The 23,746-nt window shown below is 39.8% G+C and overlaps 1 protein-coding gene across 1 annotated transcript in view; it reads right to left on the reverse strand.

The window, feature by feature from the left end:
- Positions 1-661: 661 nt before the first annotated feature.
- The window catches only part of SNRNP40 (small nuclear ribonucleoprotein U5 subunit 40), a 38,451-nt gene continuing 15,366 nt past the window's right edge, over positions 662-23,746 (reverse strand). Inside the window, exons 5-10 of the mRNA XM_079918807.1 lie at positions 20,794-20,916; positions 11,905-12,025; positions 8,097-8,179; positions 6,990-7,051; positions 3,143-3,246; positions 662-2,206 (exon numbers count right to left, since the gene is read on the reverse strand). Coding sequence (XP_079774933.1) covers positions 2,157-2,206; positions 3,143-3,246; positions 6,990-7,051; positions 8,097-8,179; positions 11,905-12,025; positions 20,794-20,916 — 543 coding nt within the window. The 3' untranslated portion in view covers positions 662-2,156. The remainder of the gene's footprint in view (positions 2,207-3,142; positions 3,247-6,989; positions 7,052-8,096; positions 8,180-11,904; positions 12,026-20,793; positions 20,917-23,746) is intronic.

Consider the following 23,746-nt stretch of genomic DNA (forward strand, 5'->3'; position numbering starts at 1 on the left):
CGGGAGCAATCTATCTCTCCCAAAGTGAGAATACAATTTGCACCCTCTAGGGATGTTTTATACTCAAATCTTTATTCCCCAGGCTAGGGCCTCTATTCCCTACAAATTCTAAGTGGTGCTGCTATTTCCTGCTAATGGGTTTCTACCCAGCCTTCGAAGAAGGCACTTGGGAGGAGTGAAGAGGCTGAGGTTAGAGGAAAGCCCTTGCAGCCTCCAGGACCTTGGTTCTTCCCAATCATTGCCAACTTCTCAAGGGATTGGTAGGCTTTTAAAAGTGCAGCGTCAAAGTTCAAGCCTTGTTTTACCCCAAGCCAAGAAAGATGAGGGTGTGTGGAAGGGACTGGACTAATTGTGAGGTATGTAGCCCCGGTATTTATAAGGGATTAGGGAGTGAACTGTGATTGTGATAGAGGTGTGAAAAGTGGCTTGCAAACTATCTTTGGCCAAGTCTCTTCTGGTTAAAGGCATAACCATATCTATAATTATTGCTTAGGTTTGAAATCTGAGTCACCATTCCTTTTGAAGATCTCACTCTACTTAGTAAAGGTTCTAAGCATTCCTGCAGTAAAGGAATGCTATTTCACTTTATTTAACCCAGTCTTTCCTGAACTTATGTGCGCATGGGATCTTTATGCCCAAAGTACCTAAGACACCTGGGAAACAGTGTTCTGTGGAATACACTTTAGGAAACCTCAACCTGTAAGATAAATTATAGTACAAGCTCTCCAGCACTTGGCTCCTACTTAATTTGGCCCCATCACTGACCATGCTGAAGTTCTTTTGGTTCATGAAAACACACCAAGCTTTCAAGCTTGTGCCTGCTGTTTGTTAGAATGCACATGTTTTTTGCCTACTGGCAAAGTCCTACTCATTCTCTAAGTCCCAATCTAAGCATAATCAATCTGTGAAACTTCCTTAACTCCCAGGAACAATAAAGTGCTTTCCATTTCCAGTGTAAAGTGAATAAACTTTATACTTTATTCACTGTACTAAAAGTAATTGGTTTGACAGGTTTATCACCCTGCTGGTTCCTTCATTAATGAGTTAAATCTTGGACATGTGCTCACTTAAAACTATCCTCTTTCTTTTATAACTTAAGTAGGTGATTCGGTTTGTGAGCTAAAAGTATAAAACCAAACACGTTCAGAACAGGTTGGAGGTGTGAAGACCTCTGTGTTGAGGTAGGAGATTCAGAAAAGACACACTGCGCTCCCCAGTGCCAGATGACATTCATCAGTGCTGATCTGTGTGCCGGGCAGAGTCACCCCGCGAGCCAGAGACAGTACCTGTCGTGGGGGTAGAAGGCAACTAATAGCATTTCTTAATGCCTGTCAGTTTAAGAAAGACAAGCACAATGATAAAAAAAAGTCTTAGACAATGTCATGGCCCAGCAGCACCAAAACTTTCTCATATTCTTTTTGAGTTGAGTTTGATACAGCATTCCAGCCAATGCTATTGCTACCAGCTGAGAATGCCCCAAATCTGCCCACTTTAGGAAACCAGAGGGTAGGGATTGCTGCTCAGAAAAGTGCTTTTGGCAGGAGGCAGAGTAGACACAGACTATGTTCAGCTTCTTGGAAGTTTAAATGGACTGTATGTATCCCCTGGCCATATCATGCTCTGCTAAGATTTACAGTGGTCAAGCCTCAAAGAAAAGACAGCAATAAATCCAATCCACATGGCTCTTGTAAAAAGGCATCAATTTGGCTTTTAATACAAAATGAGTCAGAGAAACAAAGAAAGAAAATATCATACAAGTTATTGAGTTAAAAAAAAAAAATCCCCAACGAATAAATTTCGGTCACATTCCCTGTCTTCAGCCTAAATTAGGAAACAGGAGACTATGCACCAACCAATGTGTGTCCCTTTGAGGAAACCTTACTTAAAAAAAAAAAAAAAAAGGAAAAAAAAAAGTCAATCCCTGAAATCTGGCAGGTGGTTTTTAAGAGGCCACTGGTAAGGTTGCCTTAATGATCCTGATGAAATAGGATACTGGGATACTTGTGGTTGCTGGAATATGGCCACCTCCTCCTTGTTTCTTGCTAGTAATGATCTTCATCTGAAGGGAGGATGCTCGCTGGGCATCATTTGATGCCACTTATGCTGTCTGAGGTCTCAGGGTCAAGCAGCCTTGTGGAGTCTTCCATTCCATATCTTCACTGAATCTCTCCCATATATAGTCTCTTGTCACTGGATGCTGAGAGAACTGAGGTGCAAACAACAGAGAAGATAACTCGAAATAATGAAGGCTAAAGGAGACCTGGTGCTCAAGGGCTCTTACGTTAAGAGGCAATTTTGGTATAAAAGAGCAATTGGATTTAGCTTAAATTCCTCTCCTCTTAAACACCATTCACAGGAAACTACAGTATAGTCTGACTTTTCAATCCAAGTCCTCTCAAAACCATGAGGGTGGACTGTGCTATGGGAAATACATTATCAGGGTCTAAATCCTGATGTCCCTTGTCACTCAAACCTTAAGAAAAAGACCTTCTCAGTCATTATAGAAGAGAAGAATCAATGTCTTTGTCAGTCATTTTGTAAACGTGCGTCCGCTTGGAGAAAGTTACGTTTTCTCCTTAAATTCAAAGCTCATTATCTAGTTTAGCTAGCCAATAAAATGTTAAGTTGAAATTTATATCTGAACATTAAGAAACATCATTTTTTTTTTTTTTTTTTTTTTTGCGGTACGCGGGCCTCTCACTGTTGTGGTCTCTCCTGCTGCGGAGCACAGGCTCCGGACACGCAGGCTCAGCCGCTCTGCGGCGTGTGGGATCTTCCCGGACCGGGGCACGAACCCATGTCCCCTGCATCAGCAGGCGGACTCTCAACCACTGCGCCACCAGGGAAGCCCCGAAACATCATTGTTTTATCCAACTACATCACTGAATCATAGACCTGAAGCAAGTAAACTCAAAAGAACTAGAAATAAACAGACTAACCAACCCCGCTTTGAGGTTAAGAAAATGGATCATTGCTCTTACCCTCACCACTTAGAACAATGGTGAGACTGTCAACGATACCCATAAAGACTGTTTAAAAGGAAATTCACATAAAACAGATGCCCACCTCTGCCTCTGTATTCTTAGGGCTCTTTAGGGAGATTCCCTCACTTTCCCTTTCCCCACAGTCAGGACAGACTTACTGATGGGTTCGTCGGGGTGGAAAGCCACTTCATTGATGGAGCCAGCGTGGCCGGGTAGCTTATACAAGATCCTCCTGCTTGTGGTATCCCACACATACACAAACCTGCAAGGTATCATGAAGAGCAAGGCTAAGGCCTCCCAGAACTGAGGATAGAGGAGAAGCATGGCTTTTTCAGGGAAATGGAAGCAACCCTTTATTTATTCAATCCTTATTTATTGAACTGTGCTCTGACGTTTAGAAACTAGGAATATAGATTTTAAATAAGGCATGGATCCTGCTCTTGAGCAACTAAGTGAAAAAATAGGAATAGCTAAAAATATCAGCATTACTGGTATTTTCAAACACAAGCTTCTGAAATAGGAAAGATCATGGAGAAGAAAGACAAACGTTTTTCCTACAGATCCCACACAGAAATCTTCTTTAAAGAGCACCCAATATAATTAGGGTGTAGTTAACTTCATATGCACCTAGGAATGTCTTAAAGGTAACCCAACTCATGGCAGGTTGCAAGACTAGGCTGTAGATCCACCTGAATTTCTTCGTACTGTATTCAAATCACAGAGCCCAGAGGCGGGACAGGACATTTCTGCGATATAAACAAAACCCAAACATACACTTGATCCAAATCTTGCATTGAATTCATGGACAGAAAGAATACTGAATTCTAGCATGGGAAGGGGCCAACAGAAACCAGCTAGTCTAAACTCATTTTACAGAAAAGAAAACTAAGGTACAGTGACTTTTCCAAGGTTACACAGTTCATTAGTGGCTCAGTGGCAGAATTAAAATGAGAACTCTTAATATATTCTGGTATTCTTTCTCTTACCACCCTCAAATACCTTGTGTCCCTTGCCATCCTCCATTCTCCCCCACCCCTGCCAAAAGAAGTTCCTTTGACCCTCAGCCTTGCTTGGGTCATTTTAAACTGAAGGTAAAATAAATAGATATTATCTTCATATGACCATGCAAAGACAATCTGTTGGTAAATTTAAAAGGCTGGTTGTTTTCAAACAGGTTATACCAATTATTTACGTATTTGTTTTGTTCAATCAACACCTAAAAGGGTACACTCATCAGCACTTGATTATAAAATACCTACTTCTGAACAACATTACACTTTTGGTCTAAAATGCAAACAAACAAGAGCTTATTAATTACACTGTTTAGCTCACAAGGGCTAGGCTCTGTAGGAACTAAATAAAAGTTCCATGCAAGGTGGAAGAGAAGGAACCCCATCTGTCTACAGACTCCCTGGCTCTCATGCTCATATTTTCCTCAGTGTCTTCTTTCTTGCCATAACTGTCCTCATTAATCCATCTACAGCTATGTGGCCTACTGAAAAAGTGTATAAGTTCTGGGTTCAAGTCTCAATGCAACTATTTAATAGTTAAATAACCTTAGACATTCATTTAACTTCTCTGAGCTTCTCTTTCCTTAGTCAAATGATGGAGTAATGATGGAGACAATGTTGATCTCACAGCTTTGTTGAGAGAAATAATGAAATAATGTATGCAAAGTGCCTGGCACAGAGAATTAATGATAGCTATTGTTATGATGAATAAATAAACGAGCAAAACAGAATCACATGAAATCAACAGGCTGAATATGAATAAATCACTCACAACAGAGAGACTGACCACTCTTCTCGTAGTCCTTGATAGGAACTGTTGAAGGGTTTCAAATCTGAACATGAGGAGGTAGGTGAATTGCAAGTAGGGAGGAGAAATTTGCCAAATTCAGGCCAAGCTGAAAAGCAGTTTTCTGAGAAGGAACAATACATTTTCCAGGCACATAAAAGCCAGCAAAACCCCAGCGCTCCAAGGGTTTACTTTGAGGCCTCACTCTGCATGGCTGCCGATTAGATGCTAAATTTAGAGGGGTTCCTTATCCTCTCCTTACTCTGGCATGGCAACATTTGGGAGGAACCAGGCTCCTTACGTAACAGCGCTGCTTGTTGACTTGGGGCTAATTGGTGAGGTGGCCGGTGAAATGTGGCCAACCCTCAGCAGGTAGACATACAGGCTCTTCCTAGACCAGAGCCATGCTTCCACATGTAAGGTTTAAGGAACAGTGGGGAGGGAAAGAGGGAAGAGAGGACACTGAAAGTTAGAAAGGACCAATGTCAGAAACAAACTGCTCAGAAGAAAAGCTAGGCAGATATCATTTAAAAGCTTAATTACATAGGAAAGATATATCTCTGCTGAAAATCATGTAAAAATACTTAGAATGGTTCTTACTCTGTCAGAATGTAAGACATCTTAGGCTGTGGGCCTGTTTTTCAAGGTCTTTAGAAACCTAGCAACTGAAAATCCCTTAGATTCCCTCTTCAGGGCAGCTTGCTAAACCACCAGGACTCAAACCAGCAATGTGGCATGGTTTTACCTGTGCCCTTTTCCCCCCATAAAATACTCAAATACTTGTCCATTTTTCCTGGCATTAAACATGCCAGGGAAAAAAAGTGGACTCTGGAATCTTCAGGTATGTTCAGCATTGTTCACAAGTCAGAAAGGGTGGGACAGACCAAAGTGAGGTTTCTTTATGGTTGTGCTAGAGCCCCAAATAGGAGAAAACTCTGGCACATGCTGAAAGCCCAAGCTAGCCTAGGAAAGGCTTCATGCTTATAGGATGGTGCCTGTTTTAGTCAGGTAGCAGGAAAATCTCTAAGGGGGGGAGAAAGATGGGGTTAAGCTAAAAAGGGTTAAGACACCTCCCATTGGGAGCTAAACCTAGAGTCTGCCATCAGAGGGCCTCATCATTCTTTACCATTCCACATTTGCAGCCCTAGGCACTTGAACACCCCTACTCAACCTCTGACTCCCAATTATAGGTCACCACAGACATGTCAAATACAACAGCATCGGAATGAAGAATTCTCTCCCTTCTGTTTCTCATTCATCACCTAATTCCTCAGGCAGTTTAAATTGATAGTTAAAGCTTCACAGTCTCTTAATTCAGCTCAGGGTTGGAAAATACCTAGCCCACATGCTGCCATACCCCTCACTTAGCAATCTTGACACTTTTCCCATTGAACCCAGACCCAGCTCTGAATCATCCCCAACATAGGCAGCCATTACCAATAGATAAGCTGATATGCAGGGCAAAATTTGACTACCATCCTTGAGCTAGGAATTTATTCATGTAATATTCACTAGCTGCTTACTCATTCAGAGATGAGTAAGACTCATTTCCTGACCTCTAGGAGCATATAATTTAGTAGGGGTGCCCCACTATGTTTGTCTTACTGTAAGATGTAATAAACGTTAATAAAGGTTAGATGTATACAGTGTGACTACAAGCCAGAACAAAGAGCAATTAGTAATGCTTGAGAGGTAAGGGAAGGAGAGAGCCAGGAAAGTTTATAGATATAACATAGGTGATTACTGGAGAGAGATAGGAGTTTGGATAATGGAGAAGAGGAGATATAAGAGAGAAGCCTGGAGGCATAAGGGATGTAAGAACAGGGAAAGTTCCATGTGACTGAAGCATTGTGGTGATGGTGGGGGAGGAGTACACAATATGTATCTGAATGAACTGAAGCACGGCAGAAGAATCTCATGAGGGAAACTGGAGCCAGATTAGGAGTTTGAATTTTACTTTGATGGCAAAGGGAATCCAATAACCAAAGAAACTGTTCACACTCCAGGTGTAAAATGTATCCAGAGAGGGCAGAAATGATGTGTTTGTTCACATGATCCTTAAACTCTTCAGACCGCACATGACTTCATCTCTGAGTACAGCTATAACTCTCTGTCTGCTATAGCTCAGTATCTGCACTTAATGCATTAAACATGAGAAGATACCTGCACGGCTACATCATTCTTTACCTCATGTCCAGTAATCCTTACCTGTCGGCTGAGCCAGCTGCTATCTTGCTTCCATCAGGTGACCAAGAACATCTCAGAAGATTCTATAATGATGAATAAGCAGGAATCCAATGAATATAATAATGCCCCAAACCCCTCTTTATTAGACTACAGCATCACTAAGAGACTTTAAATTTCCTGAGTTTTTTCTTGGCTGTGCCAGACGGCTTGTGGGATCTTAGTTCCCCGACCAGGGATCGAACCTGTGCCCCTACAGTGGAGGCATGGAGTCCTAACCACTAGACCACCAGGGGATTCCCCCTCTTAAATAGAGTTTTAATTATTCTCCTCAGCATATAATCAATAATTATCTTATATTCTGTGGCCCAAGACAGCCTAATTTGATATATTTCAAACCATATAAAAACCAGCTGTAGAAACTGCTTAATTTACAGTAAATTAAGAGTGGACCTGGCAACAAAATTTTATTCTGCCTACACATGGAGGCTCCCCTTGCTCCTTTATCTTGATCCTCATTAAATTTTTTGTTTATATTATAGGAAAATAAAAATAAAACCAATTCTAACAAAAGATAAAATTTGATTTATAAAGTGAAAATGAATTTTAATGGGTTCTCAAAAGAAAAATATTAGTCTATATTAACCAACTATCTGGAGGAAAAGCTTTTTTGAAGAGCTGACCTGGGATTTGAGAGTTTAGAAAAAATTTCTGTCTCTCAGAACTTGGCCTGTGGTGCTTACTGAGCGAAGGGATGTATTCTCAGGGCTCTAATAGCTGGTCACTGGGAGGGTGAGGGAGGCCATCTGGGTAATAGCCATGGGAATCTGAGTCCCATATGGAACACTGATCTATGAGGGTCAAAGTTCCCAAGGAATTAAGATAGGAGTGTCTTGTTGAAGCCCGAAGTCCTAAATTTGAGGGGGGCCCCATCACTATCTATCTATGTGATTGCCTTCTTGCCTATGCTTCTGTTAGTTTTATTTCTGGCAAGAACAGTTTTGATGCAGAACAGTGTTACTAGAATGCAGCCCCTTCTCAGTAGAGCTGTTGTTCCTTATCCTTAGCACCATCCTAAATGTTTCTTTGAATCAAATGGACAGTAAAATTCCTCTGCCATGAAGAACTCACCTTTTCAAAGTTGTGCACATTTCCTTGAAATATCTTCACACACCTTTCTTTGGGAGCAAATGGCCGGACATCCCAGACCCGCACTGCAAATTCAAACAAACAAAGCAAAACAGCTATCAGCCAGGGGCCTCCTGAGAACCCAGCTGAAATCAGTATCATGTCAATGATAGATGCTGTTTCCTGGGTGGAGAAAGACCAACATGATACACTGCTACCTGACAAGGCTTTTTTATTTTTCTAATGGGAACGAAATGCATCCAAGTTCTATTAACAGGGACTAAGGACACAGAGGAAAACTGAGAAGGTAGGAAGGGAAAATGTCAAACACATTGCTGGGGATCTGCAACAGAAAGTAGTTGGGTGTGATACTGATTTCAACAAAACATTCTGCAAATGATTCCTCTGCCAACCCCAAGAGTCACACCTAGCAAAGTTTCAATATGACAATCTAAATACCACTGACTACTGTGACAATCAATCTATAAAAATCAAACTCAGGACTAACCTTTTCTAATTTTGCTCATAGGAGAAACTGACAACTACCAAACTACCAAGAATTAGAAAAAGTGAACTTTGATTCCAATTCTAGCTCTGCTGTATATATGGGGGATATCAGGAAAATAGTGAGGTTCTTTGTGTTTTGGTCGCCTTTATAAAACGAGAATACCACTTGCTCTTTTTTAAAAAATAAGAATATTTTAAGGGTCAAATAAAATGACACATGTGACAGAGCTCTAAAAGATTGGCAGCAATAAACAAAACAATAAAAATAAACAAAAAAATTTGTTATTTTATTGTATAGCTATAACAAGAGATTCTTATTTTTATTTTAATAACCATTTAGGGAATCTCATCTTTCCTTACTATGCACAAAGCTAGAATTAGACAATGGCAAATCTATTGAAATAGGATATAAACACCCACAGTAAGCAGTGGCCACAGCCATTGTTAACTAAAGCTAAGAATCTCATCTTTCCTTACTATGAACAAAGCAAGAATTAGACAATGGCAAATCTATTGAAATAGGATATAAACACCCACAGTAAGCAGTGGCCACAGCCATTGTTAACTAAAGCTAAACCTACAGTGGAATTTGAGTGATGTCATTTTATTTGACTGTGAAAAAACAACAATCCTTGAAGTCAAACAGGTATAAAAAGGTGAGGCTACGCATGAAAGTTTGCTATTCAGCTGAGAATACAGTCAGAAGGTAAGGATGTTCATCCATTCAAGTATTAATTGAGCACCCATTGAGTGCTAGGCACAGTTTTCATTACAAAATGTCAGTGAAAACATTTTCATCTATCAGAGGGGCAGTTCCAAACTCTCCCAATATTAAGCATATAATCCAACAGGTCATCTTTCTTTTTTGCTATAGTAAACCCACCCTCCCATCCAACAATTCAAAAATAAGCAAAGAAAGGACAAGTGTCTGTGTAAATCCAGAATATTGAGGTGTTTTAATGAGGACCTCTTGTCACATAGGGAAGGGAAGATAGACTGGCAGAAAGAGCACAACTGAGATATCAATAGGTCTGCTGATCATCTGAGCTTGGTACTCTTTGAAAATGCTTGAGAACTGCCTTGGATGGATCTCCAGACTCATCTTCCTCAGTAAACTAATCACTATTAGTTTTTTGTACACCGCTTGAATCCATAGCCTTGGATTCATAACATACCAGAGCTGAAATGGGCCTTAAAAGTAAAGTCCAGGTCTCTTATATTATCAGTATAGAAACTGATGCCCAGAGAGGACAAATGCTATGTGCAAACTTGCTCAGGGATTAGATGGCAGATCGGGGACTAGAATCCTGGCCTCTTGACCATCTCTTCTAAAGTTTTTTCCTTTTCTTCCTTTTATTTTTTTTTTCTTTTCTTTTTTATGCCCCTGCCTCCTCCCCTCAAAAGTCAATTTTAAAAGGTTACATATTCCAAGGTATTTAAGATATAGTTCCAACAGAAAAACACAAGCTCTGCAGCAAGAGTTGTGCTGTCTCAAGATAATCAGGTTTCACAGTTCAGGCAATTCAAAATTAACTCACTATTGCCCCCAAACTGACTGTTCACTGGCAATTTAGAGAATCTAAAGAAGTCATATGGAAACAAAAGCATTTTGTAGGTTTGCATGTACCTCTATCAGTTAGATAATGAAAATGACTCCTGCAAAGTTAAGACAGCCGCACACATAAGGCAGTGGTGGTTGTGACACGCAGAACGAGTCGCTTAGTAATGTCAGGGTCGGTTTTTTCTTACGCTTCTGCTTAAAATATGAGCACTTTCTTGTTCCAAATAATTTTTACTAAAACCTAAAATAAGAATAAACTACATAAGGACTAAAATTCTACTGAGATGACCATGATTTAAACAAAAATCACTGGAGGTTAATGGGGAAGGCACTAAAGAAAGAACAACATGGTGCCTGCTTCTATTTACCCACTGCCTTTCAGAGTCTTTATATACCACCGTGTTAACAAGGAACTGATTTCAAACTACAGTCTATACAGACCAATTTCTACGTAACACTATTTTTAAAAGCTAAAAAATGTTCAACTTCAACTGCTGAAATTCAGAGATATCAGTTCATCAGAAATGCCTAAAGCATCCTCTGAACTCCTTTGTCCCTGATCACAACAGAAGTAAAAAAGTAAAAGGTTTCCCCTAGGCCCAGATATCACATGTCCCTTAGGATCTATCTCACCAAGCAGGCAGGGAACAAATTTATTTACTTTCTTCCCTATCCACGGACTAAACATTTAAAAAAATTACTTCCCAACTGGTGTCTTATAATGCAGTATGCTGGACATGTAAACATTGGTCTTTCTGTTCAGGCTTTTATACTTTGGGAGCAGCAGGTTCACTCCTGATGTCTTTGACATCATTGTTTCGGCCCATCAGATAAAATTCTTTGTTGGGAACAAGACTGACAAAATGAGCAAGGTGGCTGGACATGGCATAAAAAGGCTGAAATTGCAGCTATATCCCAGGCATTTTCTTGGTTGAAGACATGCACCTCGAGCTTTTTGAAATGGTCATCTGTTATGTCATCAGCTCAGGAAAATAGCAAGAGCAAATTCCAGCATTGCCTTTTCCTGGGCAGGGAGGTCAGACTTTCTCCAGTTCACACAGACCTGGTCAGAGAGCACTGGGTTCTTTGAGAAGACCCTGTACCGGGCACTGTGGACAACCACGCTATAAGAGCACCTGTCAGCCAGGCTGGTTACCACAATGATGAGTTCCTTGTCAGCTTTGCTGAGCTGGCCTGTTTCCTTGTTACAGATGGCACTGTAGTAAGCAAAGAAGGCTCTGAATTCCAATGGCCGGTGACACAACACTTAAATACATTTGTTAAAAATCCTGTCTTCTTTTCTATCTCCTCCATGAGCTCTACAATATCAAAAGGCAGGTCCTCTTTGTAGTGAATCGGGCAACGGCTGATGGGTTTGGACTTCTCTTCTGCTGAGTCTCATAAAGGTGCAAGTTCAGGGTCATCATAGGCAACTTTTTCCAAAACCTATCTGTCACAGGCAAAGAAGAGACATCTGCCTCACAACGCCGAGGCGGCAAAGCATCGACATGGTGGCATGTGGCGTGGAGGCCAGGCTGCCTTCCCGCGCACCCAGCCCTCTGGGCCTAAAGTTTTTTCTATTACAACCTGTTTTCCTAATTGTCCTGGTGGACACCTGCAAGCCATCCTGGACTCTTTCCTTGGACCCTCATTTACCCAGCACACATTTCTAGTTTCTAATGCCCACTTTCTTTAGGGTCTACAGTGACTGGGCACTGGGAGAGCTTTCCTTTCCAAAGTTACCTGTATTGTCCATTGCATTGGACAAGAGGTAAGAGCCTTCAGAGCTTAAACTCAGGCCAGTCACTGAATCTGCATGGCCTCTCATCGTGTAGGTCAGCTTATTTTGGCGCAGGTCCCAGACCTGCAAAACAAAACAAGGCAGCACTCCCAGAAAATCAAATTGTGAACAGCAAAGAAATAGTTATTAAAGAGTCAACTGCCTGGGAAAATTAGTATGCCTTCTTAATCTGCCTCTGGGCCAAGCATTACTTTACCACAAAATATAGGATTTCTACCAAAGAAGAAAAAACTCTTGCCTTTCTAACACAGAGTCAAAGTTACTAAGTTTGACTAGAAAAATATGAACTAATGAATGTCAAATATTAAGATCAAGTTTAACAAAAAATAATAGAATTTAAAGAGGTTATTTTCAATTCATAACAAAATATATTCGGAATTAAAAAACAAAATAGCATTTAAAACACTTAAACTATGATTCTTAGCAACTAAAAATAAACTATTATAACTATATAAAAACAAGTAAACAAGTCATTTGAAAAAGGCATTATGATTGCATGTAAAATGCATATAACAAGGTAATATGCAAAAATACAGAGGCTTAAAATTTTTCATTTAACGTCATAACATGTATACAATGGAAAAGCATATTTATTAAAAGAAAAATAAATTGTAGGTTCACTGTTCCCTGTGTAGGAAAGGTAAGAGAAACAGTTCAGCTGAAAATAACCTAATGTCAGACAGAAAAAATAAATTGTTCATTAAGTTATGGCTCATAAACACACTGTAACACTATGAGCTCTCATGCTAGCATTCGAAGAGCAGAGTGGAAGGAGTGAGCATTTAGGGTCAGACCGAACCAGTCTTTGCAACTTAAGAGTTATGTATCACTGGGCCACTAACCCTCTCTGAGCCTGTTTCTGGTCTGTAAGATGGGGATAACATTTACTTATGGCTGTTGTGAGGATTACAAATAGAATGCCTAGTACACAGCAGGCCCAATAATAATTGGTAGCTATTATTAAGCAACTCATACAAATATTCTGAAGATCAAATGTAAAAATGTTTATAAAATAATCTACTATTAAGCAAAGAAGGAAAATACAAAACAGTATATTTACATAGACTGAAACTATGTAAAAAATATATTAAAGGCAATAGAAATAGTCTGGAATGTCATATGGAAAAAGAACAGCAATTTTGTTAAGGTCATTGTTATTATATAAAATTTCATCCAAATTCGATTCAGTACTGACACATAGTTTTTCTAAATGAAACAATTTTCTGCTGTCCCTTTAAGCAAGGCACCTTCCTCATCTAGAAATGAGTTTGATGTTGTATGTCAAAGCAATACATAAGGCAGACAACTCCACTTTCCCCATCAATAATTCATGTGTGGAACCCAACACACTTCATATACAACCATTTTTGTGTCAGGATGTTTGTTGCCTCAATAATTAGGGAAGCTTGAAGTGGCTGACATTTTTTTGTTCAAGCTATTGTTCCTTCTCTTCAGAGAAGGCATTGTTGAAATCTTTAGCTTTTTAGGAGAGAATGTAATTCATCATCCCTCACAACACCTGGGTGCTCCTTCCAGACTTTCCTCTTCGAGGCCTGCACATGCTGTTTTGCAGAGCCAAAACGTATCTGGGATTTGCCAAAGAAGAGTGAGTAGGGCACTAATTTAAGCAAAATATTTTGCAAATGTCCTAATCAGCTGTTCAGTGAATGTTTGGGCATCTGATTAGTGGCAGGCGCTGCTGTAGATAAAAGATGTTGTCCCTGCTCTCAAGGAGCTAAAAAAGTGATGAGAGGCCTGGAAAGGGGGCAGTAGCCAAGACAGCAGAGGGATTAATGTTCCCATGGTACATGGATGGGAGGGAGAAAGGGAAGGTTTCACAGACTTGAGCAGGATATGGAAAAAGGAGATTTTTGTTTGTTTATTTGTTTGCCGTACCACGCAGCTTGTGGGATCTTAGTTCCCTAGTCAGGGTTGGAACCTGGGCGCATGGCAGTGAGAGCGCAGAGTCCTAACCACTGGACCACCAGGGGATTCCCAAGAGGTTGTTGGGTTTTTAAAAAAAAATTATTTATTTAATTTATTTATTTTTGGCTGCGTTGGGTCCTCGTTGCGCATGGGCTCACTCCAGTGGCGGTGAGCGGGGGCCACTCTTTGTACGGTGCGTGGGCTTCTCATTGCGGTGGCTTCTCTTGTTGTGGAGCACGGGCGCTAGAGCGCAGGCTCAGTAGTTGTGGTGCACAGGTTTAGGTGCTCAGCTGCATGTGGGATCTTCCCGGACGAGGGATCGAACCCGTGTCTCCTGCACTGGCAGGCGGATTCCTGAACCACAGCGCCACCAGGGAAGCCCCTAAGAGGTATTTTTTATTTAGACAAAACAGAAGGGTATTCCCAGGCAAAGATAATGCATGAAAGCAGAGAGGCATGAAAAAATTACTGGGTTGTAGGGAATTAGGCAAAGAGAGGCAGCAGACAATGCTTGAGTGATAGGCAGGCAAAGGGCAGCTCATGAAAGGTTCTGAATGACTGGCTTGGATTTGATCTCCCTCACTGGGGAGCCACAGAAGGGTTCAGAGTAGTGGAATGAGTTGGCCAGATTCCAGAAAGATCCTTCTGGCCCAGATAATCGGAAAGGATGAGAGCAGAGGCGGGAAAATCTATCTTTACCCACTACTTTAAAAAAAATCATCAACTAAACTCCCATTCTGACTAGAGCTCAGGATTACAAGCAATGCCAAAGAATTGCCAATCAGATCTTCAAGTCATTAAGAAGAAGCGCATTTTCTTCTTTTATTCATTTTCCTCTGACTCCACAATTCTATGCCCAGGAAGAAAATCCCAAGAGGTTGGCAGGAACAGTATATTTGCTCACAAACATATAGAGAATTTGCTCACTCCAGATTTTAAAAGGGGCTTCCATTCCCTGTTTGCTCCCCCCCTTTCTCAGAATAGGCAGTGTATCTGAGAGACAGAAGCAAACAAAAACCAGGCTAGTCAGGAGTACTTCCTAATGTAGTAAGGCAGTAGGGATTTGTCAAGCAAATGCTCAAGGCTGGTAAGCCCCTGACTGCTTAAAGGGTACTTGTTAACTGACTAGAGGCAATTTGATAGAGGCAATTTGCAAGGGACATGGGTTGGGTTCAAGCCCGGGCCATAGCTACTGAAGCCCACACTCCGCAACGAGAAGCCTGCGCACCACAACGAAGAGTAGCCCCCGCTCGCCACAACTAGAGAAAGCCCGCACGGAGCAGCGAAGACCCAACGCATGCATGCATGCATGCATACATACATACATAAACATTTTTAAAAAGAGTCTTTCTGGGTCCAAGGGCAGTTACTCACTCCTAAGCATGTCAGAACAGGACGTTGTTAAATAGGGAGAAGACTGAAATTCTATGGTCTCACATCTCTCAAGCACACCCCTTAGTTATACAAGAGCAAAATGAAGCCAAATAGCTATAGCAACCTGATTTCAAATTATTAACTACTGTCGCCAAAAAACAATCTGGCGACCTGTATCCAAAATGTGAAACATCCTTATATTTGTTAACACATTAATTTTCATCTAGAAATCTATTCTGAGAAAGTAACTAAATATGGAAAAAGTTTCACACACAAATATGTTGGATACAGCAGCATAATTTGTGATAGTGATACATATGAAACAGACTAAATGTTCAGTATATTGATTGCTGCTTACTACATTATGCAATATTCTAAAAATAAAATATCTAGAATATTCTAATATTCTAGATGATGGTAGCTGACATGTGCTGAACACTTACTATGTAACTGCCATGTTGCTAAGAATATTATATTTTTTACCTCATTTAATCCATGTAACAACTGTATGAGGTAGGCTGATTATTCCCATTTAGAGATAAGAAATGGAAACTCAGAGAGGTTAAATAACTTTCTTAAGATAACATAGCTAGGAATTAAGTGGCAGAATCAGAAAAATGATCCTAAGTTCTGGGGATGTTATGTACATCATGGTGACTGAAGTTAACAATACTGCATTGTATATTTGAAAGTTGCTAAGAAAATAGATCTTATCACTAAGAAAAAAGTGCTAAGAAAAAAGTTCTTATCACAAGAAAAAATATTCTAACAATGTGAAGTGATGGATGTTAACTAGACTTCTAAAGTTACTCATTTTGTGTTATATAAGTCATTATGCTGTATACTGAAAACTAATACAGTGTTATAAGTCAATTATATCTCAATAAAACTAGAGAAAAAAAGAAACAGAAAAATGATCCTAACTACAACGCTAAGAAGAAAATAAGATAAGAGTGATGTGATGGAGAGCAACTAGAAGGAGGGCCTAGTTTCATCTAAGAAATCCTCTCTACAGATATGTCTGAGCTGACATTTGAAGACAAGACTAAGCCAGCCATGGCAATATCTAGTGTCGGGGGTTCCAGACAAAGTAGTAGCTATATGTTACTAAGTGAAAAGAGCATCATATAAAATTTTATCTGAACATTAAGACATTTACATACAGAACACTATGGCACAGAAAGAGACTGAGAGGAAATAAACTGAAATATCAAGAGTGACTAAATCTGAATGATGAGACTACGAGTGACTTTTTTTCTATTTTTATTTTTTCTAAACTTTCTTCAGTGAACAAATGATCATTTTTACTACTAAAAACATTTAAATTGTAATAAATAATTTTATCTCAATTTTTAATAATTTTATTCCCAATAAAGTTGATTTATTAACCATACATTTAAATGCATTTTTACATCTCTGCAAAACTTTTAAGGAAAGCCTACCCTGAGTTTTAGCTTGGAAAATAAGACATACTGTAAACAGCACACAAACACGGAGTTCCCAATGCTGACAAGAGAACGTAATGATCCAGAGCAGGTACATGATAAGAATGCTTGAGTTTTTAGAATACTGTGTGCATTTCTAATAAAAAAAAAAAAATCCCTGAAAATGAGCACTGCAGAAAAACTTGAACGTTTGTGGACAGAATAATGACTTTTTAGTTTAGAAAGATAAAGACTACAAAGCTATGATATGATCCAACAACCCCACTCCTGGGCATACATCAGGAGAAAACTCTAATTTGAAAAGATACATGCACCCAATGTTCACAGCAGCACCATTTACAACAGCCAAGACATGGAAGCAACCTAAATGTCCATCAACAGATGAATGGATAAAGAAAATGTGGTATATTATATAATGTAATATTACTCAACCATAAAAAGAATGAAATAATGCCATTTGCAGTAACATGGATGGACCTAGATATTATCATACTAAGTGAAGTAAGTCAGAAAGGGAAAGACAAATACCATATGATACATCACTTACATGTGGAATCTAAAATATGACACAAATGACCTTATTTACAAAACAGACTCACAGACATAGAAAACAAATTTATGGTTACCAAAGGGGACAGGGAGTTGGGGAGGGATAAATTAGGAGTTTGGGATTAGCAGATATAAACTACTATATATAAAATAAACAACAAAGGTCCTACTGTACAGCACAGGGAACTATACTCAATATCCTGTAATAAGCCATAATATAAAAGAATGAGAAAGAATATATATGTACAACTGAATTACTTTGCTGTATACCAGAAACTAGCACAACACTGTAAATCAACTATATTTCAATTAAAAAAAAAAAGTTACAAAGCTATGATGTAGAGTTATCAATTGCCGTACTCATGGGACTATATTTATATATTACTCATATTTGAGATATATTTGGATTTCAGAAAAAAATTGGTATATATCAAAAGACAAAGACTGAGATTAGCTATCTGAAAAAAAGCTGATCCTAAGAGAAGGTATAACATATAACGTGTGTCTGAGAAGACATGGAAAACCTTCAAAACCTGAAAAGGGACCCAGTTCCCTTCAGGACTATAGTACAACTGAATATATTTGTTTATAAAACGCCCTGGAACAGTCTACACAAAGAGCCCGGAATAAGCCACACTACTTGTGGTAAGAAGACATTACTGACACAAGAGTATTAGGCTAGTCTATCCCCACAGTAGATATGAAAAGATCAAATTCTCATAGTTTAAATTTAAAAAGCCAGTCTCAAAAGGTTACATATTGTATGATTCCATTCATATGAAATTCTAGAATAGGAAGTATAGGACAAGGAACATTATCAATGGTTGGTAGGGGTTAGGGATGGGCAGAGAGTTTGACACAGAGTATTATGAAGATTTTTGGGGTGATGGAAATTGTTCTGTACTGTTTGTGGTAGTTACATGAATCTGCACAAGCATTAAAATTCATAGAACTGTACACTAAAAAAAGGTTAATTTCATAGTATGTAAATTTAATAATAATAACTTAAAAGTATGAAAATTATCATAGCTAGATGACACTAATCCACTTTTATGTGTATTAGAGCCCTCTAGTGATTCTAATGATAGTGGGCTCCCAAACTTCACTCAGGGAAATAATGCATTAGCTATTAAGATGATCTAATTAAGCCCCCATGTTCTGACTGTACATTCTCCAAATAGTTATAGGGTGGAAAAGGGATGTGAAGCTGAATTTTGGAAATAGTGAATTTTGAAGTACTTATGAGACATCCAAGTGGGGGATGCTGAGTAGCTGGTTGTACACATGGGCCTGAAGCTGAAGATCTGGGTTGAGAACAGACTCATCTGAACAGAAATGACAATTAAAGTCACAGAATTAGATGAGACTTGTCCAGGGAAAGGTATATATAAGAAGAGCATCTAGTTAAGAACCTGGGGGAATAATGACATTTAAAGAATGCATAGAGAGAATAGCTTGTAGAGGTATCTGAGGAAGGATATGCCTGATGGAAGAGGTAGGAAAGCATATTGTTAGAGCCAGTTTAAAAAACAAACAAAAAAGGACTAAAAGGATCTACTGGGTTTAGTAACAGAGAGATCACTGGTGGCCTTGAAAAGAACAGTGCCAATAAAACAGTGGAGGCAGAAGCCAGACTGCTGAGGAGTGGTCAGAAGATAGGGAACTGAGGAATGGAATGGAGATAAGGCATTAGAGACAGTGAGTGTGGGAAATATTCAGGGGATTTCTCACAGGTATTAAATAAGAGCAGGACTCTGGAACCAAACTCTGCATTTTGAACTGAGGTCTCATCGCTTATTAGCTGTACAGCCTCGGGTTATTGTGCCTCTCTTAGCTCAGTTTCTTCGCTGGTAAAACGGCATTAGTAGTACTTATGTCAAAGGATTGTTGTGAGGCTTAAATGAATTAATAAAGTAAAGCTCCAAGAACAATGTCCGACACAGTTAAGTATTAGAGGATAATGATAACACTATTATCATAACCACTATCACCATCTTTCAAGAAGTCTGGCTGGGGCTTCCCTGGTGGTGCAGTGGTTGAGAGTCCGCCTGCCGACGCAGGGGACACGGGTTTGTGCCCCGGTCCAGGAAGATCCCATACGTCGCGGAGCAGCTAGGCCCGTGAGCCATGGCCGCTGAGCCTGTGCTCCACAACAGTGAGAGGCCCACGTACTGCCAAAAAAAAAAAAAAAAAAAGAAGTTTGGCTGTAAAGGGGAAGATTGACAAGGCAATAACAAGAGAATGTGGAACTGAAGGAAGACTCCCTACCCCACCAAGAGAAGACCTGAGCATAATGAAATGCTAATGAGAAGCAATACAGTTGTTTAAAAATATAGGATCTGGGGGACTTCCCTGGTGGTCCAGTGGCTAAGACTCTGCGCTCCCAATGCAGGGGGCCCGGGTTTGATCCCTGGTCAGAGAACTAGATCCCACATGCTGCAACTAAAGATCCCGAGTGCTGCAAGGAAGATCCCGAGTGCTGCAACTAAGACTCAGCACAGCCAAATAAATAATATTAAAAAAAAATATATATATATAGGATCTGGGAAAATTGATGGCATGAGATCCCAGAGACAGGAAAAAAAGGTTGAAATCCTTCCATTTAAGGGACTACCTTTAGACAAAAGGACATTCCATCCATAGTAACAGCAAAGGAGGCAAGAAGAGATGGGAATACAGTACAATTTCTAGGTAGAGACAACATAAGTTGAGTATTTACCCAACAGTTACTAGTCTCAGAAGGTAAGCAGAAGGTAAGTCAAAGTCTTTGAAATACCTAAGGAAGCCAATAAGTAAAAGCAGACACAAACTGAGTGGCCTCTCCCCACCCCCACACATTTCATATTTACTGGCACTTGCTATGTCCAAAAACTCTGCGAGGTGCTCCAATGAATTTGGCTCATTCAATCCCCATGACAACCCTATGAGATAGATATTATTATTACTCCTGGTGCACACATGATGAAACAGAGGCTGAAAGAACTAGTGTGAAGTCACAAAAAACTAGAAAATAGTGGAACTGAGAACAGACCCCCAAGTCAATTACTTGAAAGCCTGAGCTACACTGTACTGCCTCTAGACACTGTAGTCTATTGCCTCTTTCTCCAACATCATTACCATCTCACATTCTTAGCTATGGACCCCCCAAAACTTCCTTTCCATAGTCTCAAAAAGAAAGACACACTGAGAGATTAGGGTACAGAATCACAAATTGATTTACTGCTATCTCATGAGGCCAATGCACATTTTAAAAAAAAGTTTCAAATGCCTCTAGGCAGGGAATGCACCCTTCATTTTTCGGAGTTCCCACACAGGGACTTCCCACTTCACATTAACTGCCTACTCCCTAATGGCATTTACATGAGCTATAATGCAATCCTGACTTAGGAAGTCAATGAAGACAGGACAGAAGGAAAATAAGTTCTAATTTATCTTCCATTTAGTTGGCATAAAGTGCAAAGCTAAGAAGTTTGGAAAGATTTACCTCTGTGAGTGGAGATAGGTGAAAGGTAAATGTAAGATAAACATCTAACATACCTTGATATCGTTGTCTATTCCACCAGAAATAATCTGATCACTTGTGTCATTGAAGGTCACAGCTAACACTTGGTAGGTGTTCTGAAATGTCTGGATCGCTGCTTTCTTACGGATGTCCCAAAGCTGAAAAAGAGGGCAAGAGAGTCTATAGTAACAGCAATTGCACAGTATACCCCTAAATCCAAGGACTGTGGAGATGAAAACATCTGTAATGGGGACCCTGTTCAGAAACTTGTCTAAATATCCCATTAATATGGTGAGAAGTGACTATAATTTTGCCAACATATCTGAAGGCTGGTGGAACAAATCACTTTGGTTATATTTTCAGTCTCCTTTGTTAAAGTTTGAATAAACATAATTAACATGCCCTCAGAGTGGAAATCTTCACCTCGCTTATTAGTTCATGTGTTCTTAGTACAACAAGGATATTAGACCAGTGTTTTCGAACTGCAGATCTTAATTCATTAGTGGGCTACAACTTACGTTTAAAAAATATATATGGAGAGGAGGTTACATCAGTGAAAATGGCAGAGTAGGGAATGCTCAAAGGTTATCCCTCTACAAAAGCAGAGAAATACCCAGCAAAAAAACCTGACAGAACCAACTTTATCAGAATTCTAGAAACTAAAGTTTACAGCAACTAGGTGAATACTTATTGAGGACAAAAACCACCTGGGTCCTAGTAAGACAGTTTTGTAGCATTTTAACTTATCCAGGCTCCATCCCTACTCGGCAATAGTTTTGAAGACAACAGCCTACATTCCTAGTATAGGTTCCTAAGTACCCAAGGAAGAATGGACCTTATTTCTCATTTTCAAAGAATTGTAGGTTTAAATATAAAAAAAAAAAAAAAAAAAAAAAAAAAAAATTTTTTTTTTGGACCTGTTTGGTGGCTCCCTGATGGCTGAGCTCAAAGGGTTTGACTTTATTTTGCCTAACTTGGAACTCTCCCAGGGCAGAAGCAATTGTCCAAAACATTTAAAGACAAATGCATGAGCCTCTGCTGAATGGGGCAAGGGATAAACAGCAAACAGGAAAGGCTGGGGAATGAGACAGTTTGGAGAATAAGGGCTTTGAAAAGCTTTGACATATTTTTGCAACTCTAGAAGGCCACTTGCATGCCATGGCTGGGCACATGCTTAGGAAAGACCTGAGAAGGCCCTAAGCTCTCAACCTCTTGCTGACCACAAGCAGGAAGTGAAGGCTAATACAGAGTTGTAAACTGCCTGGCTGAGAGGTGATAGCAGGCCCCAACACACCCACAGAGCCAATCTACAAAGACTGGAAGAGTCCTCCCTGCCCCCCCAGGTGTTTAGGGAAATCTCTGCTGAATCGTCAGTGAACCACTAAGCTGATGAAACAGAGATTTCAGTGTCTATACATGACAAAGAATACAGAGTTTACAAAACTAGTTCATAAAATTCACTAAATAAACAACAGCTTCAAAAAGGAGCAACAGGGCTTCCCCGGCGGCGCAGTGGTTAAGAATCCGCCTGCCAATGCAGGGGACATGGGTTCGACACCTGGTCCGGGAAGATCCCACATGCCACGGAGCAACTAAACCCGTGTGCCACATCTACTGAGCCTGCACTCTAGAGCCCGCGAGCCACAACTACCGAGCCCATGTGCTGCAACTACTGAAGCCCGCACGCCTAGAGCCTGTGCTCTGCAACAAGAGAAGCCACCAGAATAAGAAGCCCACACATTGCAACAAAGAGTAGCCCCCACTCACCGCAACTAGAGAAAAGCCTGCGTGCAGCAGCAAAGACCCAACGTAGCCAAAAATAAAATAAATAAAATAAATAAATTTATTAAAAAAAAAAAAAGGAGCAACAACAGGGACTTCCCTGGTGTTACAGTGGTTAAGAATCCACCTGCCAATGCAGGAAAATGGGTTCAATCCCTGGCCTGGGAAGATCTCACATGCTGCGGAGCAACTAAGCCCATGCGCCACAACTACTGAGCCCTCGCACCACAACTACTGAAGCCCACGCACCTAGAGCCTGTGCTCCCCAACAAGAGAAGTCGCCGCGAGAAGCCCGCGAACCTCCACGAAGACCCAACGCAGCCAAAAATAAAATAAATAAATTTATTAAAAAAAAAAAAGAGCAACAACAGACTCTGGAGAGCATCTAATTTCCAGAGTTGCCACACTATGATATTCAAACGTTCAGTTTTCAACAAAAAATTATGAGGCATGAAAAGAAGCAAAAAAGTATTGCCTGTACAGAAGAAAAAAACAGTCTTTCAACAAATGGTGCTGGGACAAGTGGATAACTACATGCAAAAGAATGAAGTAGACCCTTACCTCACACATGCAAAAATTAACTTGACATGGATCAAAGACCTAAATGTAAAAGCTAAAATCATAAAATTCTTAGAGGGAAACATAGGGGTAAATCTTCATGACCCTGAATTTGGCAATGAATTATTAGATATGACACCAAAAGCACAAGTGACAAAAGAAAACAGATAAATCAGACTTCATAAAAATTAAAGACTTTTGTACATTAAAGGATATTTATCAAGAAAATGAGAAGACAACCAACAGTGGGAGAAAATATTTGCAAAACATATATCTGATAAAGGTCTAGTATCCAGAATAAATAAATCTTATAATTTATAAGATTTATAAATAAATATAAATAATCTTATAATTTAGCATCAAAACCACAAAGAGCCCAATTAATAAATGGGCAAAAGGACCCGAGTAAACATTTCTCTTTAGAAGATATAAGCACATAGAAAGATGCTCAATATCACAAATTATTTGGGAAATGCAAGTCAAAACAATAATTAGGTATCACTTCACACTCACTAGGATGGTTATAATTAAAACACACAAACACAGATAATAACAAGTATTGGTGACAATGTGGAGAAATTAGAACCCTTACACATTGCTGTTGGGAATATAAAATGATGTGGCTGCTATGGAAAAGTCTGGACGTCC

The sequence above is a fragment of the Stenella coeruleoalba genome, assembly GCF_951394435.1.
Source record: "Stenella coeruleoalba genome assembly, chromosome: 1".
Classification (NCBI taxonomy): domain Eukaryota; kingdom Metazoa; phylum Chordata; class Mammalia; order Artiodactyla; family Delphinidae; genus Stenella; species Stenella coeruleoalba.